The sequence below is a fragment of the Dasypus novemcinctus genome, chromosome 14, assembly GCF_030445035.2.
Source record: "Dasypus novemcinctus isolate mDasNov1 chromosome 14, mDasNov1.1.hap2, whole genome shotgun sequence".
NCBI classification, from domain to species: domain Eukaryota; kingdom Metazoa; phylum Chordata; class Mammalia; order Cingulata; family Dasypodidae; genus Dasypus; species Dasypus novemcinctus.
In genome coordinates this window covers 16868620-16887065 of record NC_080686.1, presented here as the reverse complement: position 1 = coordinate 16887065, position 18446 = coordinate 16868620, and the positions used below count along the sequence as shown (strand labels likewise).

Sequence of the window (18446 nt, the reverse complement as noted above, 5' to 3'; positions counted from 1 at the left end):
AAAGGGAAAGTGAAGCCAAAAAAACAGAAGAGGATAAATCAAAAAGTTGATTGACCAAAAAGGAAAAAGGGGAGGAAAGGGAAAACAGCCCAAAGTGGCTAACCAAGAAACTAAAAGAGTTACCTGCAGAAATGGAGAAACTAAAAATGAGAGCACAGCCTCTGATGAAGCAGAAGCAAAAGCAGCCAAGCCTGGTTAATACCATGCACCAGGGCTTACCAGTCATCCCTTCTTGTGCCATACAGAGGCATATTTTATGAACTATTGTGTTATTGTGTATATTGTCCATTCATCACATGATAATAGCATATCGTAGGATTTTAATAATTCTAACCATTTACCCAAATTTTAATTTATGCTTAATATTTAGATAAAACTCAGATTGGTTTTTTTATTCCAAATTAATGGCATTTTTAAGATTTTTATAAAGATTTGTACCAAGTTATATAATCTCTTTATATATTATAGAGAATGTTTTAATTATAAATGTATGTTCTCAATAATCTCATCTCCAAGAAATACTTCAAAATAAAACTTACCAGATAATCCCACTTCATGTTTGTTGTGTAGATCAAGTGTTTCATTGTTTTTAAAAGCATATTGTGGGAAGCAGATTTGGCTGAACTGATAGAGCATCTGCCTACCACATGGGAGGTCCAAGGTTCCTGACCCGTGTGGTGAGCTGGCCCCTGTGCAGTGCTGATGCGCACAAGGAGTGTCGTGCCACTTGGGTGTCCCTCGTGTAGAGGATCACCATACGCAAGGAGTGCACCCCGTAAGGAGAGCCGCCCTGTGCGATAAAAGTGCAGCATGCCCAGGAGTGGTGCCGCACGCATGGAGAGCTGATGCAGCAAAATAACACAACAAAAAGAGACACAGATTCCTGGTGCCGCTGACAATAATAGAAGTGGACACAGAACACACAGCGAATGGACACAAGAGATGAGACAAATGTGGGGGGGAGGAGAGAGAAATAAAAAATAAATCTTAAAAAAAAAATGGTAAAAGCACACTGTGAGAAGTAGATGTGGCTCAAGTGATTATGTTCCCACCTGCCACATGGGAGGTCCTGGGTTGGGTTCCCAGTGCCTCCTATAGAAGACAAGCAAGACAGCGAGGTGGTGTGACAGACTGGTGCAGCGAACTGATATAACAAGATGACACAAGAGACAGGAGGACAACATAATGAGGGACACAACAAAATGGGGAACGGAGGTGGCTCAGAAGATTGGGTGCCTCCCTCCCACGAGAGGTCCTGGGTTCGGTTCCCAGTGCCTCCTAAAAAGAAGACAGGCACATAACCAACAGACACAGCAAGTGCAAACAATGAGGGGGTAGCCAGAAATAATAAGATATATCTTTCTTTTTTAAGTATGTTGCAGTGGGCCAGTGTAGCTCAGTTGTTGAGATCCACCTTCCCACATACGAGGTTCTGGTTTCAACCCCTGGCCCCAGTACCTCAAAAAACAAAAAACACACTGTAAAGTCTTATGATTTAAACAATTAAGCCTTTGGATTTTATTCACGTATTTCTTCTCTCCTTGCCTTTTCTGTAGAAATGTTACTGAGATAGGTGCTATTCTCAAATCCTGCTTATGCAGCTGGAGGCAGACTATTACTGCTGTGGTAGCTGTATCTTTTATGGGACACTGGAAGCCTCGAAGTCATTCAAAGAGATTTGTAGAGTTGTTATCTCCTACTTTACGCTAAAAGTCACAGTTACACCCTTACTGTCATTTTAGACCTTTTTCTTTTTGTTTTACTAATATATATTCATTGATTTTTAAAATTGCCACCATTTTCTTAAGTTACTTTTTATCATTTCATAATATTCTGTTCCTGCATTATGATAAATATTAATGTCCTTCTTCTTTAAAGTGTATCCATTTGTAGAAATACCTCTGGGGCATTACTTTAATCACATACCAGTTGGTATTGTTTAAACATACTTTCTTTATGTAAAGGGCTAAAGAAGAAAGGTCCATAGCAAAATAATTCCGAGGAGAAAAAGTTAGTTAGAGATGCATCTTTTGACATTTAGAATATGTGGAAATTAAATATCAAAAAACACTTGATAAGGGAAACGGACTTTGGCCCAGTGGTTAGGGCGTCCGTCTACCATATGGGAGGTCCGCGGTTCAAACCCCGGGCCTCCTTGACCCATGTGGAGCTGGCCATGCGCAGTGCTGATGCGTGCAAGGAGTGCCGTGCCACGCAGGGGTGTCCCCCGCGTAAGGGAGCCCCACACGCAAGGCGTGCACCCCGTAAGGAGAGCCACCCAGCGCGAGGGAGGGAGCAGCCTGCCGAGGAATGGCACCGCCCACACTTCCCGTGCCTCTGACGACAACAGAAGCGGACACAGAAACAAGACGCAGCAAAAAGACACAGAAAACAGACAACCAGGGGAGGGGAATTAAATAAATAAAAATAAATCTTTAAAAAAAAAAAGAAAGAAACTAGTAAGTTTGAAGCAAAATCAGGTCAAAATGTTAACAGGAATGATTTCACCAAGGGGCGATTTCACTGTGGTTACCCGTACACAGAATTTTTAAACATTAAGCGAAAACTGACAAGTCTTTCTCAGAGCTCCAGAAAACAGTTAAAGTGTTGCAGTAACTGGATGAGCACCAAATCAAGACAAAGACAACTTAAAAATGGTAGCAAATCTTCACAGCACCATTGCTGGCCCTTCCCCCGGCTCCATTCACGGTTTGGTGTGCAAGTATATGGCACTGTCGTTGCCAATCACTGTTCCTGCTTTGGGAGCTAACTAAGTAACCCTCTCTGCATAGTGAGGTGCATGTCTCATACTACCTGGTGGCAGCCTGCAGGACTGAACCAGGCACTCATCTCTGGCTCAGTGTCCCAGAACCTGCCTTGAATGCAGAGTTGGCTCCTGGGATAGCTAAATCAGTGCAAGAAATAATTTGCCACAGCCTGGGGCAAAGGTTTGCCAGCTTTGAAACGTATAACAGCACTCCCTAAGGAAAGACTTAGACTTATTTCATAAAGAAAAGAGGTGCATTTGGATCCATGTAAATGGGGGAATTCCTAAGGCTGAGTACACACCCAGTACAAGACACATGCTTAGGAAAGACTAAAGGAGACCCTGCCTTTTTGCCGTGGGCTATTCTTCAGGTTACTTGTTAGGCTGTCAGAGATCTGTAGGAGCCAACAAATGGCCAATCTGCAAACAAAGCCTATGGGAAAAATAGCTTTATGGCTCATTCCTGACCTTAAAGGAATCTCTGTCTATATGCTAGCTTAATACAAGCAAAGGGACAGACACTTCAAACACTAAATTCCAAGGTTAACATTAAATTTCAAAACATCCATTGTGCAATGATTACAAGGCATAAAAAGAAACAGGAAATAATCACCTATTCAAAGGAACTCAATAAAACATCAGAAAACATCGCTTTTGTGACCTCCATGTGGGAGGACCTGTATTCGTGGTTCCTGTGCCTCCTAAAGAAGATAAACAACAACCAGATAATGAGCAAAAACAATTAGCAGAGTAACAAACAGATGAGAAAAAAAGCAACAAGCAGGCAATGAGCAAAAAAACAGCAAGAAAAAACAAGCAGGGAGCAGTTGCCGCCTTCCACTTGGGAGGTCCTGGGTTCTATTTCCAGTGCCTCCCAAAGAAAAAAAAACAAAAACAGGCAGTCAGTGAACAAGCAGATGTGGGCCATCTCAGGACAGGAGTTGGGGAAATAATACTAATAGTAAAAGAAAGCATCAACCAAGAAGATAAGTCTGAAAATACCTGACAAAGAATTTTTAAAATGATCTTTAATATACACAAACAGCTACAGAACGCAGACAAAAACTAAAATATATCAGGCAAATGATGTATGAATAAAATGAGAGTTGCAGTATAGTGATAGGAATCATAAAAAGGACCCAGATGGAGCTGAAGACCACAATCATTGAAATAAAAAATTGTCTAGAAGGGTTCAACAGCAGATTGGAGCTGACAGAAGAATCAGTGAACTTGAAGATAAGACTACTGAATATTCAATATGAGGAAGAAAAAAAAGAATGAAGAAGTAAACATTATGGGAGTCCCAGATGGAGAAAGAGAGAAAGGGACAGAGGAAATATTTGAAGAAATAATGGCTGAAAATTCCCCAAATTTATGGAAGACATTAACATACATACCCAAAAAGCACAGCTAACCCCAAACAGGATAAATTCAAAGATATCAAGGCACACTATAATCAGACTGTTGAATGCCAGAGACAGAATTTTGAAAGCCTCAAGAGAAAAGCAATGCATTAGATATTACAAGGGTAAATATAAATGCCAGTACTATGGTGTTTTTGATTTGTAACTCTCCTTTTTATTTCCTACAGGATCTAAAATGCAAAAACATAAAAAGAAATGATAACTCTATGATTTGGGGCATACAATGTATAAATATGTAGTTTCTGACAAGAGCAACTTAAAAATCAGGGACAGGGATATAGAAACATAGCATGTGTATACTATTGAAGTTAAGTTGGTATCAAATAAAATGAGATTCTTTTGATGCTCAATGTCAGTAGCCATTAAGGAAATGCAAATCGAAACTATAACGAGATACTATTTTACAACCACTAGAATGGGAAGAGGAACAATCTCTGAGAAAATTAAATAAGAAAACATACTTTCATTCCTCTTTTTAACCTGAAATACCTTTTTAGGCAACAGTAACTCTTATGGCAAGACTGTTCTGTCCTCCTGCTTTTTTAAACAAGAGAAAGAACTCTTGATTATGTTAGAATTTCCTGCTATTATAATTCTTTACCCCAGGATTGAATTTGGTTTAAAGTTATTTCCCAACCAAGGGAAATTTGTGTTCTCGGAGAAATTGTGATAACATTTCAAAACCTCCAAGATGGCTCGTTTCATGAATCAGGATGATGGTGGTGGGATGTAGTTAATTGTGTATCTTTCTTTCCTTTTGCCCCTAGCTGTATGCAGATTGACCTGGAAATTTTTCATCACAGACTAAATTTGGGTTTAATGAACACCCATGAAAATCTTATATTTCCCTTATTTGTTTAGAGGTTTCTTAATCAAGCAGGTATAGGTAATAACCAGGAAATAATAAAAAATGTAAGCTGAGCATTTCAGAATTGATGCTACAGCATCTGTGGTATAAATTGCTTGTGTATAGTTTAAAAGTATCAAATAAGGATGTTGAAAAAGGAAACAGTTCTTTATTTGCCAGGTATAGTGCTTCCTAACCTGCTGCTCTGAGTTTAGGATACATTTGGAGGACACAGGGAAAGATTTGTACAGGTGTGGATGTGATAAAACTGCTCAAGGGACTACTACTGTGTGAAAATGGCAGCATATAGTTTTCTTATCTACCTCAAGTAATGAATTATAATTTAAATAGTTTATGAGATTTCCTGTTTTGTTTTGATAGTCTTATTTTACCTTTTTTTTTTTTCTTTCCTATTTAGGCCAGTTATGCCTGTTACATTAAATATGAACATGAGTATGCCTTCTTGGTAAGTAAGAATTTATTCAGTAAGAACTTTTTGTTTATATTACTTTTATGGGAAGTAGTTTTGCATACAGCAGTTTTCAAGTAACTATTTTTAAATCTCAAAGTTTCCTAATTAAAATTAAGTTTAACCTTTAATTAACGTTTCCATACTTTAGACTCAGGATTAAACTTTTAAGGAGCTGCACAGAGAGGAGAGGATGGGTGAATAGAAGCATTGTGGAAGAACATCTACTGCTTGAAAAACATTTGTTGATTTCTAAAACCAGACACTTGAATGCCATGTAGCAGCAACTCTGATTGCGCTACTTCCTCCTTCCTCTTCCAGGTTATTGGCCCTTCCTCTTCCACTCTCTGAAGGTGCCCTCTCATTCCTTGTGTTCTTTATGGTCAGGAAACAGGGTCAGTTTGTGCACCTCTGAGCTACTGGAAGATGCTAATTTCCCCACACTGCCCTGCCAGGCTTCTGTCATCAGGTCTGTTCTCAGACTGATGAGTTTGCCACCTATTTTCCTTTCTACTCCAACTCATGCCATCATTTTACCTTCTAGGTGACAGCAGGATCCAATGCCAATGACCTGTTCAAGGCCTTGACAGGTCTTTTAATTTCCTAGGTTGTAAATACCATGAAACAGGTCAACTTAAACAATGGGAATGTATTTGCTCACAGTTTGAGGCTGGAAAAAAGTCCAAATCATGGTGTCATCAAGGCTGCTGCTGATCCTCGGCTCCTGTCATGTGGCAGGGCACATGGCGGCCTCCCCTGGCCTCTTCCAGTGAGGTCTAGCCGCTTGCTTCCTCGGGCTTTCTCTCTGTCTCTCTGTCTGAACTTCATTTTGTTATAAAGGGCTCCAGGAATAGGATGACGACCCATCCTGATGGAGGTGGGCTACATCTTAATAGATCTGCACCCATAGGAATGGGGTAAATGGAAGAATTGGGTTTTTCTGGGTTGCATACAGCTTCAGACCATCACAGCAGGCTTGTCACTTCTTGACCTCGTTTGATCCTTTAGTCCTCCACAGTCATTTCTTGGGCCTTGTCATCTGGAACTGCCCCCTCTCAGAAATACTTCACTTGAGACTTGACTGTTAAGCATAACTGCTCGTCCTTTGACCTTGCTTCCCTGTTTCTACACTCCTTGTTCTTAGACCTCATCTGGACTAAGCCCCCTCTGCTTTCCCACCCTTCTCTAACCCACACCTGCCCTTTCTTTCCTATCCGCTTGAGAATGCTTGTTAATTTTATTTAGTCTTTGGGGTCTTCTATCTTCCCCATTTGCACAATCTCAATTCCAGAACCAAACTACCTAATGTTGTGGGAGACCATAATGAAATCATATAACCTAATAGTCAGGTAGAAAGGGCCAATGGAATGCTTCTCTTGATTTCTGTTTCGAGGTATCTGCAATTCATGATAAAAAAGTTTTTTAGAAAGTAGATGAAGATCATTATAAATACTTCTGTTAAATAGGTTTGAAGTTTAGTGCATGCAAGAGTACATGTTGAACCATGTGGTGGAAGAAGATAGACTGTGATTAACAGTACACATGAGAATGTTCTTTCATGAACTATAAGAAATGTGTACTACCATACATCGGGTTAATAATAGGGGGTGTATGGAAAAAATACACCAAATGTATGCTTTAGAACATAGTTAGTGGTAATAGCCTGATGATGTCCTGTCATAATTTGTAATAAATGTTCCACAACAATGGAAGGTGTTGGTGGAAGAGCGGTGTATGGGAATCCTGCTCATTATGCAGGATTGTTTTATAAGCTCTCAACTTCCCTTATAAAAATATATATATTTTTAAAAATGAGTCACATTATGAATAAAAATAACTTACTTCCTTGAATTGACTTGATTTAATAAAGGAAGAAAATGAAAAGCTAGACTTTATTGCTAACATATCAAGGGTTGTAGGGTGGGATTCACGGTTAGGTGTAAGACTGAACAGGTAATTTCCTAGGCTGTCCTCACCCTAAAATTATGTGACACCATGAGTTTTTAACTTTAGAATCTATCGCTGGGCTGACAGGAACATCACACAGAATGTCAGATTTCATAAATTTAGGTTTTGGTCCTGCTAAATATTTGAATTTGATTTTCATGTTCTAGCCCTTTTAATCTAAACTTCTCTGAGTTTATTAAAGCATACTGAGGAATAAATTTTCTTAGAATCACATGATTCTTTTAAGATGTTGCCTTGTTTTCCAGGTTTGATATTATTGGGCTTTCGCCCAATTCACAGGAGGATGAACCTGGAATCAAGCAGGCAGCAGAAAATGGTAAGTTCAGAGACCCCCGGTGATAACCCAGCATTCTTAGATCCAGCAGTGTACTGACCCCGCGCTGGCTTCCTTCCTTTCTGATTGTTCTCTGACTTGTTTGCCAGTGTCCACGTGGGCTCCCTTCATAGTCAGTGACTGTGAAGCTGATGGCAAGGAAGGGCATTTATCAGTTTTCATTTCTGCTTAATAAATTTTTTTGCTTTGATCTATAAAGAGCAGAATGTTCAATAGTGATTGCCACTTATCTTCCCCAAGGGGAATTGAAATAATGATGAGAACAATGATATAATGATAAAGAATGAAAATGATGTTCAAGGTAGATTTTAGAGCAATGATTGTAATATATGCCGTTGCTTGAGCATTATTTGCCTAATTAACAAGCTAGGTGTTTCTTATAAATTAACTCATACAAAACCCGTGCAAGATAAATATTCTTTCTCCTTCCACAAACTCCAAAGCCTGCTCTCTGTTGCTTAGTATTCCATGGCCCTCTATAACTATAATTCAGTTCGTTTTATAGATGAAAGCATAAAGAGCACTATCTTACTAGGAGGAGAAATATAGTTTTAAAAAAGCAGATAAGAGTCCTTCTCTTTTACTTGTACGTAGTGAAATCGTTGCAGATAGCACGGTAGGATGGCACTTCAGCGTGATCTGAGGAGCTGCTGCCCGCGCGGCCTGAGGGGAACAAGCCTGGCCGTCCGCCAGGTCCTGTGCACGTGGGCAGTCTTTACACTGCTCTTTCTACTTCGGTATTTGAAATTTTTCAAAATAATGTTTAAAAACACAAGCCAGTTGGGATCCTTTTAGTCTTCTTTTTTAGAAGAAGAAACTTGTAAAGTTTCTTGAGGGCCCAGAAGGTCCTGGTGAGGAAAAAACGCAGAGCCTTCAAGTTAGCTCCTCAGGGAGCACAGCGGCGTCCTCACCCTTCAGGCACAGCTCACCCTCTACCTCTGACTGCCGCTTTGGAATTTTTGTGAGGGAAAACTGTTGAAGCAGCTCACTGTCTGTCTGGCAGCTAACACTCACTGGCCTGTCCACCACACCCTGCCTTCCTCACAGCTGGGCCATTCCTACTGCTTCTGCATCCCTCACCTCCTGCGGGGGTCGCAGTCCCCCTGCAGCCCTCCTGCTCTCCACCACCAGTGCTTTCATCTCCTAGCTTCTTGCACTTCTCTCTAACCCATTGCCCTAGACCCTCGTAATTCTAATCAAGAATTAAACTTGACATAAAAAGAATGTAATGTTTAATTGAGGTGTGTGGTTTTCTGTAAAGTGTTCTAATAAATGAAATTTTTTATACAAAGAAATAAAAAGTGGGTGAGTTTTATCTTTTAATAATAAACTTTGCAAATATGCCAAAAATTAAAGATCAATTTGTAAAAGGTAGAAATTAGAGTATAGGTTTCAGAGGGCGGGGAGTTAATGCGTAATGGGTTTCAGTTTGGAGAGATGGGAAAGTTTTACTAATGGAAGGTGGTGAAGGTTGCACAGCATTTTGAATATGATTAATCCCATTGAATGATATGCTTGGGAATGGCTGAGATAGGAAAGCTTACGTCGTATGAATGTTCCCACAATTTAAAAAAAAGGCAACTAAAGAGACAGTGACTATTTATTTTTACTTTATATTTTATTTTTAATGTATCCCTGCCTCTCCCAGACAGTTCTCCTTGTCTGTCTGTTCATTGTTTGCTCGCCTTCTCCAGGAGGCACCATGAACCGAACCCAGGACCTCCCACATGGGAGGCAAATGCCCAATGGCCTGAGCCACACCCACTCCCCAACAATGACAGTTAAATGTAATATTTGATCCTGAGTGGGGACCAAGCAAGGGAGGAGAAAAGGTTCAGATGGACATTATGGGGACATTGGAAAAATTGGAATGTAGACTGTAAGCTTTATATGAATGTTAAGTTTCTTGAACTTGATAACTACACTTAAGGTGGTTACGTAAATGAGTATCCTTCTTAGGAAGTGTACATGACAGTATTAAGTGTACAAGGAGCATGATGTATACAGCCTACACTCAGGTGCTCAGAAAATGGATTGATAAATAGATGGATGGATAGGTAGATGGAGTGATATAACAAACATGGCAAAATATTAAAATTGATAGATCTGTGTATCAAAGTAACTTGTAAAAACAAAAGCTCTCACTCAGTTATTTTCCCCCATCATTTAATGGCTTTAAGGAAGATTAATGCTGTGGTATTTTTGTTGTAAAATGTACAGTTTAAACATTGTAAATCACAAATAGTATAATCTACTTTACTTAAAATTTTAAAATGACACCCACTGGGTAGAGATGCCTAGAGTTCATTGAAGAGAGAGTGAAAAATATAAAATGCATATGAGCAGAATCAACCATAGTTAATGTCCATCTCTTTTTTCTTTTTTTAAAATGTTCTCCCCCCTCCCTCTATTGTCTGCTCTCTGTGTCCATTTGCTGTGTGCTCTTCTGTGTCTGCTTGCATTCTCATTAGGTGGCTCTGGGAACTGATCCTGGGACCTTCCAGAGTGGGAGAGAAGCAATCATTCTCTTGCACCACCTCAGCTGGTCTGCTGTGTCTCATTTTGTTGCATCATCTTGCTGCGCCAGCTTTTGGCGTAGGCCAGCACTCCTCCAGCACTCCTCCATGGGGCAGCACTCCAGCACAGGACAGTACTCCACGCAGGCCAGCACACCTCACAGGCCAGCTTGCCTTCACCAGGAGGCCTGGGTATTGAACCCCGAACCTCCTATGTAGTAGAGGGGAGCCCAGTTGCTTGAGCCACATCCACTTCCCAATGTCCACCCCCTTTTTTTTTTTTTTAAGATTTTTATTTATTTCTGTCCCCTTCCCCCTGCCCCAGTTGTCTGTTCTCTGTGTCTGTTTGCTGCGTGTTCTTTTGTCCGCTTCTGTTGTTGTCAGGGGCACGGGAATCTGTGTTTCTTTTTTTGCGGTATCTTGTTGTGTCAGCTCTCCATGTGTGCAGCGCCATTCCTAGGCAGGCTGAACTTTTCTTTTGCGCTGGGTGGCTCTCTTTACAGGGCGCATGGGGCTCCCCTACACTCGGGACACCCCTGCGTGGCAGGGCACTCCTTGCGCGCGTCAGCACTGTGCGTGGGCCAGCTCCACACAGGCCAAGGAGGCCCGGGGTTTTGAACCACGGACCTCCCATGTGGCAGACAGACACCCTAACCACTGGGCCAAGTCTGCTTCCCCCAATGTCCATCTCTTGGTGAAAGAACGGCTGCACATTATATAACAAAAAATAAGCTAACAGTCTAGTTTAGGTACTGCAAAATCTGACACATTTTTAGTGAAAATACATTCTAATTTTGTGTTTTAATGCAGTGCTTCATGTTTTTCCCTCATTTCCACCCTTAATATACTTTGTATTTTTCTATGAATTTTTCCTGTTAATTTTAAATTGTTTCAGTGAGTTTAATTTTGAAAGCATTGTTGATCAATTTTCATGTTGTTTTTTAGTCAAAACTTTGATAGACCAAGAGGTGAAGAATGGAATTCCTTCTAACAGGATTATTTTGGGAGGATTTTCTCAGGTAAGGTAAAGTTTGGGTGGGATATCAGTACCATCAGTATATCTTTCTATAAGTTTGTGGTTTCTCCTTTTGCTGTGGTGAAGTCCTTTTTTCGTGGGGATTGTATAGATTCTTAACTGGTATATGTACCTTTCATGCTGAATTAGGTTTGAATGGATTGGGAAAAAATTATATTTCTACTTCTTATTCTCAGATTTTTTTAGTTTTCTATTTGCTCTGCAGTAGCCTTCACTTCATAGATTGTCTTATAAATTTAAGCAAAGTGATGGGAAGATGGAAGGTTTTTTTTTCCCTCAAAATAACCATAGTATACATGCAGTTAGGAGTCTGATTGAATACTCTGTGCTTCTTTAAATAGAACTCTAATTATACAAGTTTAAGTACCTTGTCCTAGGAGAAGACTACCGATAGTGTTGACTACAAGAATTTCTTCCCAGGGAAACGGACTTTGGCCCAGTGGTTAGGGCGTCCGTCTACCACATGGGAGGCCCGCGGTTCAAACCCCGGGCCTCCTTGACCCGTGTGGAGCTGGCCCATGTGCAGTGCTGATGCGTGCAAGGAATGCCCTGCCATGCAGGGGTGTCCCCCGCGTAGGGGAGCCCCACGCGCAAGGAGTGCGCCCGTAAGGAGAGCCGCCCAGCGCGAAAGAAAGCGCAGCCTGCCCAGGAATGGCGCGGCCCACACTTCCCGTGCTGCTGACGACAACAGAAGCGGACAAAGAAACAAGACGCAGCAAATAGACACCAAGAACAGACAACCAGGGGAGGGGGGGGAAATTAAATAAATAAATAAATCTTAAAAAAAAAAAAAAAAAGAATTTCTTCCCTTTCTTAGTGTTGTAATAAATCTTTTTTAAGCATTGAAAAGTAGATTATAGATATAAATACGTAGTGACCATTTTTGGCATCTTCCTTCCTCCCTTTCCTTCCACTTCTATGCTCTGCAGACACTGTGCCCTCATGTTCATCTCACACAGCTTACATCTTTACTTCAGCATGCCACATGCTTGCTGTGTGACCCATCCCCAAGTTGCTTTAGCTTCTCATCTACAAATCTAAATCAACAAGAACAGAGTGGGAGTCTATGTATTTGAGATTCCTTGGTCACATTTAACAGAAACCAGCTCTTAACAGCTTAAGCGAGGAGGGGTAGGGGAGTCTTTGGAATCACATCAAGGAAGGAAGATGGGAATGAAGCCAGGCCTACAAGGAGGAGCTACTGAGAACTGGACGCCGCTCCGTCTTTCCTCTGTGTTTCTCTGCCCATTTGCATTAGTTATCTCCTACACTTGGAGACTAATTCCAGACTAGAGTTGATTTTGTGCATAAGATTCTGTGGAGAAAGTGATTACAATAGTTGGGAATCTTGGTTGTGCGTGCATTGCCTCACCTCCCTGGGCAGTCAGTCTGTTCCCGCTCTCCTCGGTGTAGAGACTCCATGTCCTTGAGGACATATGAGGTTGGTATCTATCTCTATCGGTTTGAGTGGTTTGATTTGACATCAGCCACCCAGTCTGATATTTTATGGCCATTGTTATAAGAAGGAATCTTTTAAAGTGCTGACAGATGATGTATTCCACTGATTGCACCTGCTTGCTTTTCCAGGGAGGCGCTTTGTCTTTATACACTGCTCTTACCACCCAGCAGAAACTGGCAGGTGTCGTTGCCCTCAGTTGCTGGCTTCCACTTCGGGAATCATTTGCACAGGTAGCCTGAATTATGCATTCAGCGGTAGATTATTGAGCTAAAAGATAGGTAAATAATGTTGGTGAGATGAATAACCACTTTTTAAAAAGTTTTCTTTGACTTTTGTAACTTATTAATTTATTTTATTTGTAGGCTATAAAGTCTTTACTCTGGGTTTTATAGACTGGAGTAAGAAATAATCCCTATTCTCATAAGTCTTAACATTCAAGGATATTGATACATTTTAGGATGTATATAAAAATGAACTGTTTTTAACACATAGAAATATTTTTACGTATTCAGTATACTTTTAAGTCTGATAGAATGTTTGCTATACAATATGATTTCTAAAAGTTCAACATTGTGAAGCATTATATAGTGCTTAGGTACAAATGGGAGAACATGGGCATTATTTTCTTTCAAATTCATTTTGAAATCAAAGGTTGTTTCTTGTTGCTGTGTATTAATTAACTCCTTGGTGTCTTGTATATAGTCGGTGCTTTTTACTAACCCTTGTATTTATTTAAGTCAGCTAAATAAGAGCTGAGAAGAACTAGATTCAGCTAATACATAATAGCAGTTATTGATTATCTCCCATGTACAAGACATGGAAAATATAAAGATGATTTAAGACATGACCTGGTTTTATTGGGAACACATTATAATACAAGTTAGGGCAATCATGTATCCTATAGACGTTTAAATAAAGAGATTTGGGGAGTATAGGGATAGAAGAAATTTTATTTCTTTGGGCAAATATAACCTGTTTAATATAAGTAATAATGTATGTTATAAGTATCTACATAATGCTTTATACCTTTAAATAAATGATACTTCTTGAATTTTTTTTTTACAGGTTCCTATCAGTGGCGCTAATAAAGATATTTCTATTCTCCAGTGCCACGGAGATTGCGACCCTTTAGTTCCCCTAACAATTGGTTCTCTTACTGCTGAAAAGCTAAAAACATTGGTAAATCCAGCCAATGTAACCTTCAGAACCTATGAGGGCATGGTGCACAGTTCATGTCACCAGGTAAATGTTTGGAAGCATTGCTTATAGAGCCATATTTGCAACTTCTTCCATGTGGTATTCCAAAAAATAAATAACATCTGCCAATTTTGGGGTTTAAAGGAGCTAATTAATGTTTTACATTGAATCATAGGTTAGCAGGTCATTATGTTAGAGTTTTTTCAAATTAGTTCAACTATTTATAGATAGCTTATTACTTGCAAGCATTGTACATAATTCAAAGACGAATGATAAACACTCCCTTTTTAAATAAACTAATTAAAACTAAAAATTTAATAGGGAAGAAAGATGCTTATCCAAGTAACTGTACAGAAAGCAGAATGTGATATGTTATTAGATGTAAAAAAAAAAAAAGTGCTCTAAAAAACAAACAAGAGTGAGCTGACATTTATCGTAGACCCTGAAAACTTGTTGGAATAACTATACTGAAGAGATGAGTAGGATTTGGATGGCAAGTGTGCAGAAAAAGGTCTGCAGGACAGGAAAAACATATTGTCAAGTTTGACTGAAGTCTGTGTTGATAAGCAGGAGGCCATAGGATAGAAGAGATCGGGAGCAGACACTCAATTTTAAGAGAGCGCTTACGTTATACTGAAAATAGATTTTTTCTCTAGACAAAAGTAAGCCACTGAAGTTTGATGGAGAGATGTGATCTGATTTATATTCTGAAAACACATGAGGTAGTTCAGTAAGAATTATTGGCAGAATTATATGGAGTAGGAAAGAAGGTAGTGTCAAGGAGGACTTAAGATTTCTAGCACAACGACTAAGGATGTCATTCATAAAGTAGATAAAGAATGGTTGTAGGGTTACAGAAGGAGATAATGTTGAGTTTAGTGTATCTTTTGAGATTGTACTTCAGGCTTTCAAAATAAGATGTTGGAAGAACTTGCTCAGAATTAGAGAGATTTGGATACATCACTAATATTGTTCATCAGTGAAGTGTTTTCCTGGGGGGTATCATGAGAAAAGAAGCTGAGGGATGGAACTTTGGGGGGATACCTGCATATTAATTTTGGCTAAGAAGTAAAAGAGTTAAGTATTGAATGAGAGTGTGAGAGGAGAGAATTTCAGAATGGGAGGAAATGGTTCAGATGACTCAGAAAATGGTCAAGGTGAAATGGATCATCCATACCTCAGATGTTTGCAAGAAAAGAGCCAAATTGCAATGCATTGCATGAAGTATGGAGAGAAAAGAAGAAATAGAAGCAACATATATGTAGAACTTTTAGAAAAAACCTTTTATGAAAAGGAATGTGTGGGATTGGGGATGGGGGACCATACAATAAAGTGATGGTAATTGAAAGGGGAAAAAATCAACTAAGTCTTGAGATGGGTAGTGTTCCCCTTAAAACAGAAAAATACCTCTGAGTCAAGATAGAAGAGGATGGCTGAAGATAATAAACAGGATGTGAAGAGGTAGAGAAGAAAGCTCACATTAGATGTTATCTTACTAGTAAAAAGGAGATAAGGTCACTTGATTAGAGTGAAGGAAACTGAGTAGTTTTGGAGGGTTGGACAGGCCTAAGGTGGTCCAAGCTAATCTTGTTTTGGAATTACTCAACCTGGTTAAATCATTTGCTTTAGGGGCAAAAACCAGTAGATGGTATATGATTTATCCAGAAAGAAAAGGGGGCCTTGATTCTAGGGTGTTAATGAGAAAGAACATAGTTGAAATCATAATGAAGTATTAAATCCAGAAAGGAGAGGACTGGGATTCTGAGCCATTGTTTTCCACAGTTGTGTCATAGTTACCATGGAGCTTTTAAAAATACAGGTTCCCAGGCTCAGAGATTCTGGTTCAGTCCTTTTGAGGGTTGGGGGGTGAACGTAGGCATCTGTTTTGTACGGATGTGTTTTTTAGATCAAAGCTCCATAGATGATTCTTTGTGCAGGTGTATTTGAGAACACTGGACAGAATGATGAAGAACAGTTATAAAGTTGAAGGTTCTCTGCATTGTTGCCTTGTGAACCTGAGGTTAAGATCTTGAAATACTAGAGATAATAACAGGGAGTGGGTTTGAAGGAGGTAAGAAAGCTCCAAACCAGGTGCAGCTGTCTTCTAGAAAGACTATAGAATTGTATTAAATAAATGTTTTGGTGTATTCATTTCATATCTTTCCAGGCCTATCTTAAGGTAAATGCTCACTTTCAAAAGGTTAGAGTTATATAATTGCTTATGAAAAGCACAAATATTTTATGGCATTGATTTAGTATTTTGTTCTAATGAGGTAATGTTAAAAGCTAGGCTGTTGCACTGATAGTTATAAATGATTGTATACTCATTGAGACTTCTTGGTATAGGTACTGATAATGGTTTCACTTTTAAAGCCCTCCCCCCAATATTTTATTTTGTTCAAGTATAGGAAAACGCATATCATTTTCGTGGGACTAATTGGTGGAAGGTCTAATTTGAATGTACAGTAATACAGTAATCATAATAGATGATCTGAAATTTCTGCTGGAGCCTCATTTCTCTGTTAAGACTTTTTATTTAATTGTAATAGTAATGTGGTTTCACCTCACCTGTGCACACCACAAATATAGTTAGTGGTATTTTGGTTGAAATATTTTAGTGGGGGGTTTAATTTCTGTTTTCTATAACTGCTTATTAAATCACTTTATTCCAAACAGGAAATGATGGATATCAAGCAATTCATTGATAAAGTCCTACCATCAGTTGATTGACATCACTAAGAGGCCTTGTGTAGAAGTACACCAGCATCACTGTAATAGAGTAGAAACCTTTCAACCTGCCCAGTCCGGAGACTTGTTGTTTGCAGTGTTAGAATGTTTTACAAACACACCAATGACACAGACTAAATAATATCTCCTCATGGGAAATGTATGTTCTTTTAAGTTTCTATACATGTATCTGTATATGATCCCAGAGTTTAACTAGTATTAAAATAGGTGAAGCAGCTAGCTTCTTTATCTCAAATGTAATTCAGAAAAAAAAGTACTGCAATCAGAATTTGTATTACATCATTTGAAAATTATTTGTATGCTTACTGAAAATTTGTTCAGGTATAAATGAGCAGTTAAAATAGAAATGATTAAAGTGTGCTGTGACTTAGACTATGGATTTATTCCAGAATTTCCCGGTCACCATACAATGGCCATATTTTAATATATGTCTTCATATATACATAATTATAATACAAAATAAGAATGAGATGGTATTATATTATTCCTAATAATAGGAGTAATACTTTAGTAGAAGGGTAATATTTTTGCTCTCCTCAGTTAATGGCCCTTTTATTTTGGGGACCAGTCTTTTTCTTTTTTTTTTTACATTTCCGTTTAATATTCTTTTCTCTTCTCTAGAAAAGACATGTTCTTCCTTTATTATCCTTCATAGGAGACCAAATATTGCTTCTCTGCATAGACATCAGGTGTTAATGCTGTGATTTGACATTCTGAATCACAGACATTTGGTATTTATGATGTATTTGTACACATAATGAAATCAGACATGACTTAAAACTTATGTACTACTTATTTCTTCATCTGTATCTTAGTCCAAATTTAAACTTGAAATTCAGTTATTAGAATCTTTAGTTCAGTAACAGGAATAATTCTGTGATTAATTTTCTGTAATCAACTGGAAGAATGATTAGATCATACTTTAGTATGTTCTGAAGTATTTGACTTGACCTTAAAAATTGTCATTTCTAAGATGATTTGGTTTAAGATGATTATCCTTGTAGCATAGTTTATTACTTACTTTGTAAATGTTTGAACTACTGTGGAAAATTTGATCCATTAGAAAATTTTGCTTTCTTTTACCTGCCAATGAATTTCTTTGAAATTTGGACTGTATTCAAATGAGTTTTTTTAGGAGGTACTGGGGATTGAACCTGGGACCTCACATAGGTGAACCAAGCACTCAACCACTCAACTACACCTGCTCCCTTTCAAATGAGTTTTTAATTAGCAATAAAAATAGCAGTCTTTTTCTTTCATACGGTCAAAATTTTCAGATAACTGGTAAATTATTTGAAAACAACTTTCTGAGTAATAAAGGTTAGTCAAAACTTGATATAAATGGTATAATTACCACATGGTTTAATAGTTAATAGAAATGCATGGTTGGCATTTTTGAACTGTTAATTTTTTGGCTGTATTCCAACTGATCAAAACAATGGTGGGATCGCATCTTTATAAATGGGTGCTAATTGATAATGGAAATAATTTGGCAGTGTACAATATAGAATGTTAATAATTAAGCCATATGTTTATGTCTGGATTTAAAATTTTTAAACAATCATTTACAAATGCACTGTCCTTTACTTTGAGGCATATAAATGGTTATATTCAGTTTTGCAAATCAGCAACATCTTATTTATGGTAAGCTCTCTTACTCCGTTGAAAAGTTTTGCTGTAG

The 18446-nt window shown here is 38.6% G+C and overlaps 1 protein-coding gene across 1 annotated transcript in view; it reads left to right on the top strand.

The window, feature by feature from the left end:
- TCEA1 (transcription elongation factor A1) overlaps nt 1–18446 on the top strand; it is a 98794-nt gene that overhangs the window by 16722 nt on the left and 63626 nt on the right. The window contains exons 4-8 of the mRNA XM_071207816.1: nt 5457–5504; nt 7721–7791; nt 11271–11344; nt 12949–13050; nt 13886–14062. Coding sequence (XP_071063917.1) covers nt 5457–5504; nt 7721–7791; nt 11271–11344; nt 12949–13050; nt 13886–14062 — 472 coding nt within the window. The remainder of the gene's footprint in view (nt 1–5456; nt 5505–7720; nt 7792–11270; nt 11345–12948; nt 13051–13885; nt 14063–18446) is intronic.